The sequence below is a fragment of the Rhipicephalus microplus genome, chromosome 5, assembly GCF_043290135.1.
Source record: "Rhipicephalus microplus isolate Deutch F79 chromosome 5, USDA_Rmic, whole genome shotgun sequence".
Classification (NCBI taxonomy): Eukaryota; Metazoa; Arthropoda; class Arachnida; order Ixodida; family Ixodidae; genus Rhipicephalus; species Rhipicephalus microplus.
In genome coordinates, this window is record NC_134704.1 from 152,541,688 (window position 1) to 152,555,207 (window position 13,520).

General features: G+C 47.4%; 1 protein-coding gene across 1 annotated transcript in view; it reads right to left on the reverse strand.

The window, feature by feature from the left end:
• Window positions 1-13,520, reverse strand: part of LOC119174161 (glutamate receptor ionotropic, kainate 2) — a 76,202-nt gene that overhangs the window by 12,416 nt on the left and 50,266 nt on the right. Inside the window, exons 6-11 of the mRNA XM_037424983.2 lie at window positions 12,814-12,978; window positions 11,182-11,337; window positions 10,546-10,650; window positions 7,953-8,096; window positions 1,796-1,999; window positions 138-478 (exon numbers count right to left, since the gene is read on the reverse strand). Of these exons, the coding sequence (XP_037280880.2) occupies window positions 138-478; window positions 1,796-1,999; window positions 7,953-8,096; window positions 10,546-10,650; window positions 11,182-11,337; window positions 12,814-12,978 (1,115 nt within the window). The remainder of the gene's footprint in view (window positions 1-137; window positions 479-1,795; window positions 2,000-7,952; window positions 8,097-10,545; window positions 10,651-11,181; window positions 11,338-12,813; window positions 12,979-13,520) is intronic.

Here is a 13,520-nt window from a genome sequence, read left to right on the forward strand (position 1 = left end):
TGGAGTGTTTTAAAAAAACAAGAGCCGGGCTTCCCACCCAGAACCAGTACGTTGAAAAGTGCGTTAAGTTAGGGGATAGCTATCGAATTAAAAAAGAAAGAATTTGTCCGAACAAACGCAATAACGCGAATACGTACTTCGGCGTGAGCGTGACGCGTTGCAAGGTGAGGCCACTGAAGAGCATCCAGAAGCAGTTGCCCAGCGTGTAGTCCGTGTCGAGGCGGGAGTCACTGATGCGACGCCACTCGAGCGGAGACATGCGGCCCACCAGGCTGAGGAGCAGCATCGAGGCGAGCACTGTGGCCACCACGGCGCACCACAGCGCCGCGCTGAAGGGACTGAGGAAAGTGTGCGCCACGGTCTCGTCCGCGCGCGCGTTCAGCAGCCCGATGCCCAGCGTCATGAAGGGCGCCGTGAAGTCCACAGCGTTGCTTCGCCGGGAGGTCATGGTGAGCGGGGCCAGTGCCATGTCTGCTCTCTGCCAACAGGGAGCGGCAGCGATTCAAACTCGAGAAAATCGTACGTGATCGATCGTTTTCCTATATACACCGAAGCAATGTAGCTGTACCATCCACCTGTTAGGTCGTTTTCATTGTCAAACAGAGGAAGCGCTAGCAGGTACGCACCGCCTGCGCCTCCTGGCGCAAAAAAAAAAGATCAACAATAATCTCCTTTGCGCATAGCCTTTGCCAGGAGCGTCACCGCAGGTAAAGGCTCTAAAGTTTAATCAACTGTACTTTTTGGTGGTTGTCCTCTGTAGAATACGAAGTGTTGAGTTAAATAGGTACAATTTCGTAGAAAGCAAACATTTGTAAGAACCTGCTTAGGAAGTCAATATTGCTGCTGTCACAATGGCATGCTAGGGCCACGTGTAAGGAGGACTCCTGAACAGAGCCACAAAGATCTCTTCGTGCATATGGTGTTCGCCATAAGCGTTTGGCGAAAGTGGACTTAGGTGCATTTTATTTGTCTTGGAGTAATCTTGGTGTGTGTATGAAGTAGAGCCAGAATCAGTTGCCTTTGGCTAACAATTAGCTACAGGTTATGTGAATGCTGTCAAGTGATCACGTTAAAGCTACGTCAGCGTCGGTAGCCACTTCATAGGCGTTGGTCAAAGCTTCTCTGTTCCACCACTTTGACAGCGTAAGTTGGATATTTACGTGGTTTGCTGTTATCATTGGTGGTACCGTGATGTCCCGCTTAGAGCACAAATTGATAACGTGCACGCACGAGTCATGTGTTCCTTGCGTGAACGAAAGCAAGGGACAGCAGCCGAAAATCACGGTTCAAATGAAGAGAAAACATGCTAGCCTTCTTGTGCGAGTGAATATGCGTGTTATATTCACGTTTATAGTATCACTGCATCTGCTACAGTTAACATCCGACACCTAGAGAAGAAAGACTGGCGATTAACCAGGCTAACCTTCCCGGAGTGATCATTTGAAAATTGTTGTTTATCTTATCGCTTAGATTTCTGTCTATCAGAATGGCGTCTTTTCTGCTATGATAACTAACGGTATAAGAAGGTTAGAGTATGGACTTCAAAAGGTAAAAGATGTAGCGCTGTGCTTTAAGCGGCACAGGTCAACAGTACGGTATGTGCAGAAAGCGGCAACAATCATGTCACCACCTTACCGCACGCGTCGAGTAGCGCGCGAAGCTGAACTGTTTTCGGATCGCGGTACATTAAGACGGAACAGTTACACCGAAGCGCAAAAGGTGTACGGTCTTTTCGGCACAGCTAAAACGTTCCGATGAATGACGGTGAAAGACGACGGAAGTTAGGAAAAATCACCCCGGATTGTAGCTCTCCGATCATGCCGTTCCAACGGCCGGGCTCCTGCTCGACTCCGAAGCGGCCGTCCGCCACGATGTTCAGCCAGTAGTGGAAGCCCAGTAGGCGCGCCACCTTTTCGATCATCGTCACGCAGAAGCCCTCGAAGCGATCGTTGCCCTCCAGATTCTCGGCGCCTTCCTTGAGCATCACGAACGGCGGCGACTGCGAACAGTTGAGTGATGCATAACAGAAAGTTATGCTTAAAAGAAACGAAATAGGTGTTCAGAATGGTTTCATAAGAAGTGTGATACAAAGTGCTTGAGACAACCATTTTATTTTGAATAAACCATAGCACTGAAAAGGCAAGGATCAAAAAACAAATTCGGATTTACGGTTTTTCGTTCAAGGTGTAGCAAAAGGGCAAGCCTGAACCGTTCAGACACACGATTTTCTTCGTGCCCAATGCAAACGAGGAGAGCGCTGACACAGTCAGCAGTTTTTGTAGTAACCACACTGGCCTCGACAGTCTCTTGCGTATGTTTATCAAAGTCGGTATTCAAAACTACGCCCTAAATAAATACTATAGTGTGACGCTAGATGCGGGAGACGTGGCCTGGCTCATACCCCATGTTTATTCCGTTCTGACTTCTTCTTTCTCGGCTTTTATCTACCATCACTTCATACGTCACACGATTCCCCCTCCCCCCGAAAGAAGGCATGGATTACGAGCAAGAAAAAGTAATCAAAGGAAGGTTAAAAAGTCACAAATTTCGAAATTCACAATTGGTTCTCTGCTCCAGGGGAGTTCCGTAAACTTTCCGAGACTTCGGGGGAGAGTGCAGCAGTCCGGTTAACGCAGGAGTTCTGGTGGGCGAGGCTGGTGGTTGCGTCCAGGATAACACAAAAATGCTTTGGACGTGGAGATAGGGGTAATCACAGCTGGCATTATTGTGAAGAATGAACGAGGTTCGAACATCTTGCAGAATCGACAGTTCCGATATTGTAGGCATCGAATGCCTCGTCGTGGGTGATACACAGGCCGTGCAGGCAGCTCGCGTGCGCGTTGATCGAGGTTGATTGGGCGCTGCCTGTGTTCCTGCCGAGTACAAGGAATGCTTTTGAGGCTTTTGGAGATTTTTCTACAGCAATGTCGCAGATGTTCTGATCGAAGGCGCAATCTTGAACGCTGGTGCAGAAAAATGCCTTGACTTTTCTTTCTGTGAAGATGGCTGAAATGCGGAATCAGTCTTTTCTGTAGTGGTCGTTGTGGTGGTGATTGGGGTGGCCGTTGTTCACGACATTCTTTAAGCCGCAAGTACGCTTGCCATGTCGCTTTAGTTCTTCGTTGACCTTGTTTGTGTGGCCGTTTTAGCTGCTGGGCCTCTCCTTGTTGCTTTTGTTGGCATTGCTTATGTTGCACTATCTGACGAGGTGAACTTCTTTTAGAAACATGAGCCCGCTTTTCCTTATAGGTTGATGTGATCAGCAAATAGTCGATACTTGTTAGGGTGTCGCGATTCGTGTCAGGCAATGGAGATAGTGTGCCAGAATTGACAGAAAAATCTGCTGAGGCTTTTGCAACGACATTCTTAATGGACGTTCCTGGCTCAGGGAAGTGCTTGAAAGCTGATCCTTCCGAGCCTCCTGTGTTTATTGGGCTCTCATGTGGCTGGGAACTCGACGGCGACACTGCGAAAGGATTGGTTTGGTCAGATTTTACTTGAGGCTGTTTCTCTGTGTCCGCACCTTGGGAGATAAGCTGTTCTGATGCATGAATGAGGAGGGTTGGCCCTGGGCTTGGTTGAGTATATTCGGAGTTCCGCAGCTCTATCCCAACCGTAGTGGGCGAGTGAGGCGTGAGGTGAGCGTTGTGAGCGATGAAAGAGCGAAGTGATCTAAAACCAGGATTTTCACTCTTCGAGTAGTCATGGCGTTGCTCGGTATTTTCTCCATGCGTCAGCTGGTCTACCATGATCAAGGCGTCCTTATAAGGCAAGTGGAGAGCGTTAGGAGCGCTTGAAGAACCGCGTGACGAAAACCCAGGTGGTGGACTACGTATGCGAGACGAAGAGTGAAGGGCATCAGGTGGTTGAGCAACGTCTCGCGTCATATGCTGAAGCGATGACTTCGGAAATGCCGTCTTTCGCGCAGAAGGGAGGCGCGCTTGGTGGTTGGGTTTTTCCCAATATACGCATGGCCTTCTGTAAGTAAACTCATGTGCCACTTCGTCTTGAGGCAGTTGTAGATGCGCGCTGGGCTTTCGAATGGTTGAGGACTGCTTAGGAAATTGACGATAGTGTGCGGTTGTCTCTAGATGGTTGGCAGTGAGTAGGTCTTGGTCATAGTCGTTAAAACGAGTGATCATTTCTTCTTTTATCTTTCGCCATGACTCGTCGTTCTCGAATATTTGAATTAGGTAAAATTTAAATGCCTCACCGGTGACGTAGTCACTGAAGTTCGTAACCATCTCCCATTCCGACCACGATGCAGCGGTAGCGTGGAGCTCGAACAGGTCGAATCAGTCCTGTACAGGTCCATCGTCCGCTGCTCCGGTGTACTTGGGGATGGGAAGGTCTGTCGATGGTACTGCCATGATGCCGGTAACTGCAAGTGCCTGAGATCACCTCTTCTGTGGTCGATATTCAGTTGAGGCGTACTGCCGGTGGCTTCTTGAATGATGTGAGGTTGATGAGCGGTGGCCAGGTCTTCATCATGTCGACTCGTGTGACGCTAGATGCGGGAGACGTGGCCTGGCTCATACCCCATGTTTATTCCGTTCTGACTTCTTCTTTCTCGGCTTCTATCTACCATCACTTCATACGTCACAATAGCAATTACGCACTGTGTTGGGCCAGTTCGTGTATCGTTACTTGAAAGACGTGGCGCAAGCCTACAAGCGAGAAGAACGAAGAAGAGGCAGAGAGCGCGCCAATACGCCGTAGTGAGTACGAGTCAAACTTATATAGGCACAAGCAAGCGAGCAAGCAAGCAAGCGCTAGGATAGTTCCGTCTCTTCTTCGTTCTACTGGCTTCTAAGCTTGCGCCACGTCTTTCAAGTTAATACTGAGGCACAGGACTATGCGAACATCCTCACTAGCAACAATTGGCATAACTTCTGTGATCGACTCAACGGCTCACTAAGTACACCTCGAACGTGGCGTATACTCCGTGCCCTTTTAAATCCCACGCAGACAAAATCACACACTGCTAACGCAATCCGCACCATTCTCCACAAATCAGGGCTCGACGATAACACTCTGCTGCACACCTTAAAGCAACACTATGTATCCACGGGCCCCCGTCCCGCCTACCGTGATTATCCACACGCACACGATACGCCCCTAGATGAGGACATTACAGAAGCAGAGGTTAGGGCAGCTTTGCAAAGCATTAAGTGCAACACAGCACCCGGTACAGATGGGATTACGTGCACACTTCTGCGTAATTTAGATGACCAGTCCATCGAATATTTAACCGCTTTTTACAACGAACATTGGAAAAACGGCACGCTACCACAGGAGTGGCGACACGCAGAAATCATACTTATTCCAAAGCCTGGCAAGCCGCTATCCCTCCAGAATCTTCGCCCTATATCCTTAACATCATGTGTAGCTTAACTCTTTGAACGCGTTGTTCTTGCTCGATTACAACCATTTCTCGAAGACAATCACTTTTTTCTTGATACACTATTCGGCTACCGTCCTGGTATCTCTACACAGGACGTATTATTACAGCTTAGGGAGGACGTGTTGGATAGCCCCACTTCAAACCAGGTCCGAGCTATTCTGGCCCTGGATCTGAAGGGTGCTTTTGACAACGTCTCCCACGACCTTATTCTTGACAATCTCGCTTCATCTCAGTGCGGCTCACGTATCTACAATTACGTCAGGTCCTTTCTTTCTGACCGCACGGCCACTATTGGGATTGGAGACCTCCGTTCGGACGTCATTCGTCTCGCAGGCAGAGGAACACCACAGGGCTCGGTTCTCTCGCCCACTTTGTTCAACGTGGCTATGGCTAAACTCCCTTCCTTATTACAACAGGTTCCCAACATCCAGCCTGCCATCTATGCCGATGACATTACAATTTGGGTGACCAAAGGATCAGACGGAACCATTCAGGACGCCCTTCAGGAAGCTGTGTCTGTGGTACAAGACTATGCTACTGCCGGCAGCCTTACGTGCTCAGTGGATAAGTCGGACTTGTTATTGGTATATAAGCGGCGCCGCAAAACCACTGATTCTCCTGACATTTCGCTGTTTCTTGATGGCCATCCTATCTCTCTGGTACCACGAATTCGCATTTTAGGCCTCTAACTTCAGTCCGATGGCAAGGCCTCGTACACTACACACTTTCTGGCTCAGCAGATAACTCAAATTACACACATGATCCAACGCATCACCAATCGCAGGAGAGGCCTCTGTGAGAAGGATGTCCTCCGCTTAGTACAAGCACTCATAGTTAGTCGGCTCCCCTATCATCTTCCCTTTCACAATCTCACTCTAGCTCAAATAAAAAAGATGGACATCCTTCTACGGACAGCTGTGAAGGCGGCTATCGGCTCTCCTCCACACGCATCTACACAACGCCTCCTTCAATTAGGAGTCCACAACACCATAACCGAACTCATCGAGGCCCAGCACAACAGTCAGCTCCAACGGCTCAGGCAGACCCGTCAGGGCTGCGCCATCCTGTCTCGTCTTGGCTACCCGATTCCTCAAAAACCCGCACAAGTACCGCGACATAAACTTGCTTCTACTGTCCGCGCACTCATCAAAGTGCCTCCGATTCCACGCAATATGAATCCCTCCCGCCACGCCGGTCGTCGACGTGCCCGAGTTCAGGCTATGACACGCGTCTTTGGTGATGGTACATCAGACTTACAAGTACTTTACACTGATGCAGCATGCTACCCAGAGAAGTCCGCCACGTGTTTAGCCGTGACAGATGACACAGATGCCCTTGTGGCGTCCGCCACACTTCGCACTACAGACAGTGGTCTAGCAGAGGAGGGAGCTCTCGCTCTGGCAATTGTTCACGCTGCGACACTGTCACATGACTCCCCTGTCACTATTGTAACATACAATAGATTCACAAGCTGCTTGCCGTGCTTTCGCTCGAGGACTTGTGGCTGCACATACACACAATATCCTCTCTTCTGTCTCACCGTCCGCATTACGTCCTGTGCGTATCGTCTGGACTCCTGGACACGCCTCTCTCCATGGTAATGAACGCGTTCATGCGGTTGCCCGAGAGCTGACCAGCCGGGCTCCATTGGAAGAGCTGTCCAATCCAGACGACGCATCGACAGAACCACTAAACTACAACGCTACGCTGCAGTACTATCGACAGAGCCGTTATACGTATCCTCCCCCTCATCCTTCACTTAACAGAGCAGATGCTGTCGCTTGGCGGCAACTACAGACCAATTTATTTCCTTGCCTTTATATGCTAAATCGCTTTCATCCGACTCTCTACCCCTCCTACTGCCCCTTCTGTGGATCCGTACCGACGGTGTACCACTCCACGTGGGAATGCTCTGCCCCGCAGGGCGTGCCTCCCATTCCCAATCCCACCCCTTCCTCTTGGGAGTCTGCACTGCTCAGCTTACGCCGGCAGGAACAGCAGCAGCTGGTCCAGCGGGCTCGCAGGGTCGCGCAAGGCAATGGAGCCCTGGACTGAGGGCCCCACCCAAAGAAGGCTCAGTGTCCATTTGTTATTAATAAATGTTTATTCTCTCTCTCTCTCTCAAGTTAATACCTGTAGACAACCACTGCTGATTGTATTTCTGCATGCGAATCTGCGTCTTCATGAATTGCAGGTTTGCACATTTCACCCTCACGCTTTTTTGTGTGTTTTTTGTCATAATTTTTTCAGCCTCTCACTTTTTCCTGCGCGTGGGTGTATATATATGACGTGCATGGTTAGTAAATAAACAGATGCAAGTTTGCGCACATCTGTTTCATCTTTTTGTATTTTTGTCTCAATTCAGAGCAGCGAAACAGCCATCAAAAACTTACATGCCCCTGGACATATGTTATACTGACTAAAGATGGAACCGACTTGGTGCCCTCTTTAAATGATTAAAAGAGGGCTCTCCGCCTACCACCCGTGTAGTAGGTGTGCGCTTGCGGTCAAGCCCTTGCGTTCATGGCAAAGAGCGTTGTTGCCTTACCAGAATGGTGGTGACGATGACGGTCCGGTTCTCCAGCGAGTTCTCGTCGATGGAGTCGTCGATGCCTTCGCCTCCAGGCACACCATCGTCGTCGTACGGGTCGTGCACGAAGTCGAGGCCCTTCTCGGCACTCCACGTCGCCACCTGGACAGTGATAGTGCTTCAGCCCAAAGTTGCATTTGTTGAATCTCAAGACTGCTTTTGAATACGAAAAAAAAAATACGGGACGACACTTAATCTTCACCTTCAATAGTAGATCGCCTTAGCGCACTCGGGTCACGTGCGAATTGCCTTGAGTACTGCTTGCCTGCTTTGGTGTGTGCTTCAACCGTGCTGTAAGGAAACGAACGACTGTGCGCGCAACTTTGGTCATTTCCAAACTAAATGGTTATTGCAAGAACAGCAGTTAATTGCGCAATACTTCATGATTATTCGTTTTGTGAATCAGCGAAGGGCCTACCAAGCATCCGTAGGGCAACACGTGAACTGACGCCACTGGTGTGCTTTCTCGGTGGTTCTGCTGCTCATAATAATTAGAAATACTGAGAGCTTTACAAAGAGTGGGCCTTTAAAATACCTTCTCGTTGCTCAATTCACATCTTTTCAAACCTGGCTCAGTTCTACGCTTCTGCGAGCGAATCTATGATGTGTTAAGAAGACTCCTTGCAACACATGACATTCACATAGTGTTTTTTTTAAAGCGGTATCAGCGAATATTGTGGTTCTGTGGTATATCAACCACTTGCCACGCAGACGGCCCAAGTTCGATCATCACTCAGATCTAAATTATTTATTTATTTATTTCAATTGCATCTTTCTTGACTTTTCGGCACGAACAAGACGATGATTTTTCATTTCCACCTAATGAAGCTGATGATAAATACTAACAATTCTTTACTGAGTCTTCCTAGTCAAAAGATCTTCAGTCTCTGGGAGATTACACAAAATAGTGTAACTTAAAAGTACAAATATTCATAATTAACTTTACATAAAAAACCACCTCAAATTATTTTAGCTCTTACTAAATAATAATGATAAATCCAGTATGCATAATCCGCCCGACTCGTGGCCGATCCCCGAGAGTGGGTAGGTAACAATGATCCAAGCACCATGATCATCATCATCATCATTATCATCATCATCAGACGACGCCGGCACTTCTGCGAAACAAGCTCTTTAATGTTTTCGCGTCTAAAAAAATGAACAAACTGTGTGGCGAAGACAAAACCTAAGCAAAGGAACAACACTCATGAAAATCACTGAATGACAACTGACGGCTTTATTGCTTCAACGCAATGTGAAGGGAAAATGCGGTAAGACAACGGCACGTTTCATTCCAGCTGCTTTGAAAGCTCATTCTGTTAAATTTTTGTCGTGGTTTTCTCATGAAAGTATAGTGAATATGAATGCGGTTATTTTATTGTAATATTATTCAACTTTGCATTCTGCCAAAGGAAGCCTATTGCGGGAACAATGATGTAGCCTTGACCGATTTGAAGAAATTGGACCATCTCCCGCTACAGGGAACCATGTGCACATGTGAAGCAGCGGGCGCTAACGCTTACACTGGCGGCGACGTTGACGCTGGCGCTCATCAAACGAAAGCCAAGTAAAGCAGCCCGTGACTGAATTCTGAACGCGCGATCTAGTGTCTACATATACCAGGTGGCGAGCAAACGGTTTTTTTTTACTAGCAAATGATGCCTGCGTCAACCTTGTGAGGAGAGAGATGGGGAGGGGAGTGACAGTTTTGCCGGCGTCTTCCTGGGCCAGCACAAGACGCGAGCATGCGCAGGGGTGGTGTACGGAGGGACAGCGTTACACAGGCTAGTTTAAGAGCTGCTTCGCATCTAATAATCAGTTAGTTGCATAATCGTACATCTATGCAATTATTCAACCAATTTCATGTATTTAGCAGAAAATACTTAAGGCCGAATAGCGGCGTAGTATTGCATCATAAAAAGCACGAAAACAGAAAATTATATAAGATATCGCAATTATCAGTGAAAAGAAGTTATTCAAGGACAAGAATCAATGAGCTCTAGGATGTCTAAATTATAAGAGCAAGGTACATTGTTTTGTTACATTGCGGCCAATGGCGTTAGGTTTGCAAATTGTGTTCACATATAAAATGCTGATACTACGCAAATTAAGGTGAGGTGCGGCGAATGATACAGCTGACACTAAGTGTGTACACAAAAAAAAAACTTGGTTTCAAATACCATATGCTAGAAGTTACGAATGAGATGAAAGCAACTCGCATGTAATGTAGCAATAATGCAAAAGTACACTGCGCAATAGGTCAGCAAGCATATTTTCATAACTGAATATGCGTGAAACGTGAACCTGCAGTGTAAAGACGAAATATCTGCTTGCTCGAATATGCAGTCTTTTCCGTTTTTTCTTGTTTAGCTTTTTTCGCATATAGAAAAAAAACTAGGCTCTCTTCCAATAAAGTAATCCATAGATGGTCAACACTGTTTATTTTTCCTGCGTCGAACATGTCGCCAGTATTCCACAACAAAAATAAATGTCGAAATTATTGTGAAACAGGGCAATCTCGAGTGTAACACGTTGATAAAAAGCTTCTCACCTGTTCGCTGCGTCCTCGGTACCACTCAAACAGCCGCAGATCATCCACCTCCCGTTCCCCGTCTTCATCAAAATTGATTTCTCCCGTGAATCCTTCGTAGCTAACCTGAGAGTTTGAATAAAAGTCTGCGGTTAGACTAAGTCTGTGACGTGGTCTGTAAGCTTTTCGAGTTCGAAACATTATGCATGAAGCGAAGGTAGTGGTTTTTCGGAGTTAGCACGTGAATGGACGATGCGCAGAAACGTTTCTTGCGCATGGAGGTTGGTTAGAAACTGCGTAGAGCTGGCCACAGAACCTCTCACCACTTTATGAAGAAACAGCGCTTCCGTGTACGACGGTTAAAAATAAAAATAAAAACAAGGAGAAGCACTTAGAGAACAAAAACAAACAGTCATCCTTGTTCCATTTTTTTTTTCGTCCGCTGCCACACTGCTTCTTTGAAAATCGATTACCAATAAGCCCATTCTCAGAGCTTGCTTCTGGGTCTATGCTTCCCCAGTTCCTATAGTCGGTGGGCTTGATTATAAATGCGAAGAATATCCAACGAGCTTCCTTGATTGTTTTTTTTCTGTTAATTGTACTTCGCTCAACTGAAAGTGCCAACAGCAAAGGTATATAGAGAAGAAAGACACTGACACTCTTCAGGGTATCCAGAAGTTGCTGGCCGTCGTTGAGAAACGTGGCAGTGTCGCACTCCACAGGATTGGGCTCCAGGTTGCCCCCGGATATGGACAGGTTGTGAAGCGCAGCCGCAAACACGTGGACGGCGTCGTGCACAAGCGCCATCTGCGTCTGCAATCACTCGACCCAAGAAGAAGATCGGAATAGCGTGCGTTATTCTGGATAGCGTCGCTTATTATCAAACCTCCAATATTGTTAGTCCAAGGGTTGCATCACGCCAATGACGCTGAGCACATAGTGAAGACGGTTTGAACAACTGAACCATTTTCGGAATGAGGCCTGCCTGCCTGCCTGGTCCGTCCGTACGTCCGTCCGTTCCGTCTGTCTGTCTGTCTGTCTATCTATCTATCTATCTATCTATCTATCTATCTATCTATCTATCTATCTATCTATCTATCTATCTATCTATCTATCTATCTATCTATCTATCTATCTATCTATCTATCTATCTATCTATCTATCTATCTATCTATCTATCTATCTATCTATCTATCTATCTATCTATCTATATATATATATATATATATATATATATATATATATATATATATATATATATATGTCATTTTTTCGTTAGGTGAAGGTGAACATCGGCAGTATTCTCCAGCCAGTTTCCGGCCATGTGAACTCAAGACGAGTCTGCCTTATGGCTAATTGCATTCAGAGAACAGGAGCAGAGGAGTGGGACGCAAAGCACTGAGAGCAGGGTCACTCTATCTGCCACTGGAATGCGGCACGCTCTTGGAGAGCACGTGAGAGGGTGGCGAGTGGGAAGAGCATGTGATTGAAACATTCGAAGTCACAGAATTTTTGGTGGGCAGCATCAAAATTCGCATGATATCGGTCAGTCATACGTTCTCCATTACCCTGATACAACGTGCAACGACGCAATTTGCAGACATCCCACTGTCATTGTCGCGGCCAGTACGAAACGGTGGGGTCTACCTATACATGGTAGCTACCATTGCCGGCGCACTCGCTGGCTTAAGAATAATTTGGAGAGTGTGACTTTTAAAGGCCACGTGACTCGTTGACTGAGAGGGTGTTGGCCTACTCTACTTTTCAGGCGAGAGCACTACAGACGGCTCCTGGCTGCTCTCGTCGCAGCATGAGTACTCTCGCTCTACCAATGGATGACAGTTCTGATTGATTTGTGGCGTTTAACGTCCCAAAACCACCATTTGATTATGAGAGACGCCGTAGTGGAGGGCTCCGGAAATTTTGACCACCTGGGGTTCTTTAACGTGCAACCAAATCTGAGTACACGGGCCTACAACATTTCCGCCTCTATCGGAAATGCAGCCGCCGCAGCCGGGAATCGAACCCGCGACCTGCGGGTCAGCAGCCGAGAACCTTAGCCACTAGACCACCGCGGCGGGGCCTGGATGACAGTTCTCTGACTCTTGTTCAACCACTGAAACACGCCGGCTCGGAAGAGAGCACTTTCAGCGTGCTTTTGAGTTCTCCTGTTCTCCCAATGGAATTCGCCATTAGCTTGTGCGTGAGCAAAAGGTAGGCCAGCTTCTCTAAACCTGGCGACTTTTCCAGCTAAGTTATGACTTTCGTCTTAGTAAGTGTTCCTCTCACCTGCTTCTCTCTCCCGCCGGCAGTGAGGTCAGGATGGTAGCGCACCAGCCTTCGGCCCAGCAGGATAAAGTCGTCGTTATCAAGCTCCAGCATGCGAAAGCTGTACACCCGGGCTTCGGCCATCGCCTGACGAAGGGCAGGTCGGCTTCCTGGCACGTGGGCGTCCTGTGACCACCATCAATACCATCGGTGTGTTAGGCTCTTACAAAAATTAACGATAATGTTGTCAATCAGAGGACACTTGATGGACATTTTCGATAAAAAAACTTCACATAGTGTTTACAGAAGATTTCTCCGTGTGTCGAGCGACATGATTTGAAAATCTACTTCAATTGCGAGGGAGTAGTCATGGCTAGGAAACAGATTCATGCTGACGAGTAGTCACTGAATAAGCTCTCGAAAGAACCATAGTGCGTGATACCATTGAATTTTCTCCGCGGTGGCTGCGTGTTAACCGTTTGCCTGTGATGGTTTCTTTAAGTTAATCGAACGGCATTTATTAGTGAATGCGTCAGTCACGAGGTGCAGTCATCGAGCTTGGACTAAGAAGCGGAATGACGTAACGTGAGACAATATTTCAGGGGGCTTACCAGATCACGTGAAGGCTCGTGAAAGTATCCAGCTATTGAATGCTTGAAACTGCCATGAAAGTAAAATATTTGCGGGATTCTAGGAGGACTTGTTTTATTAAATCAATTCATTTAAAA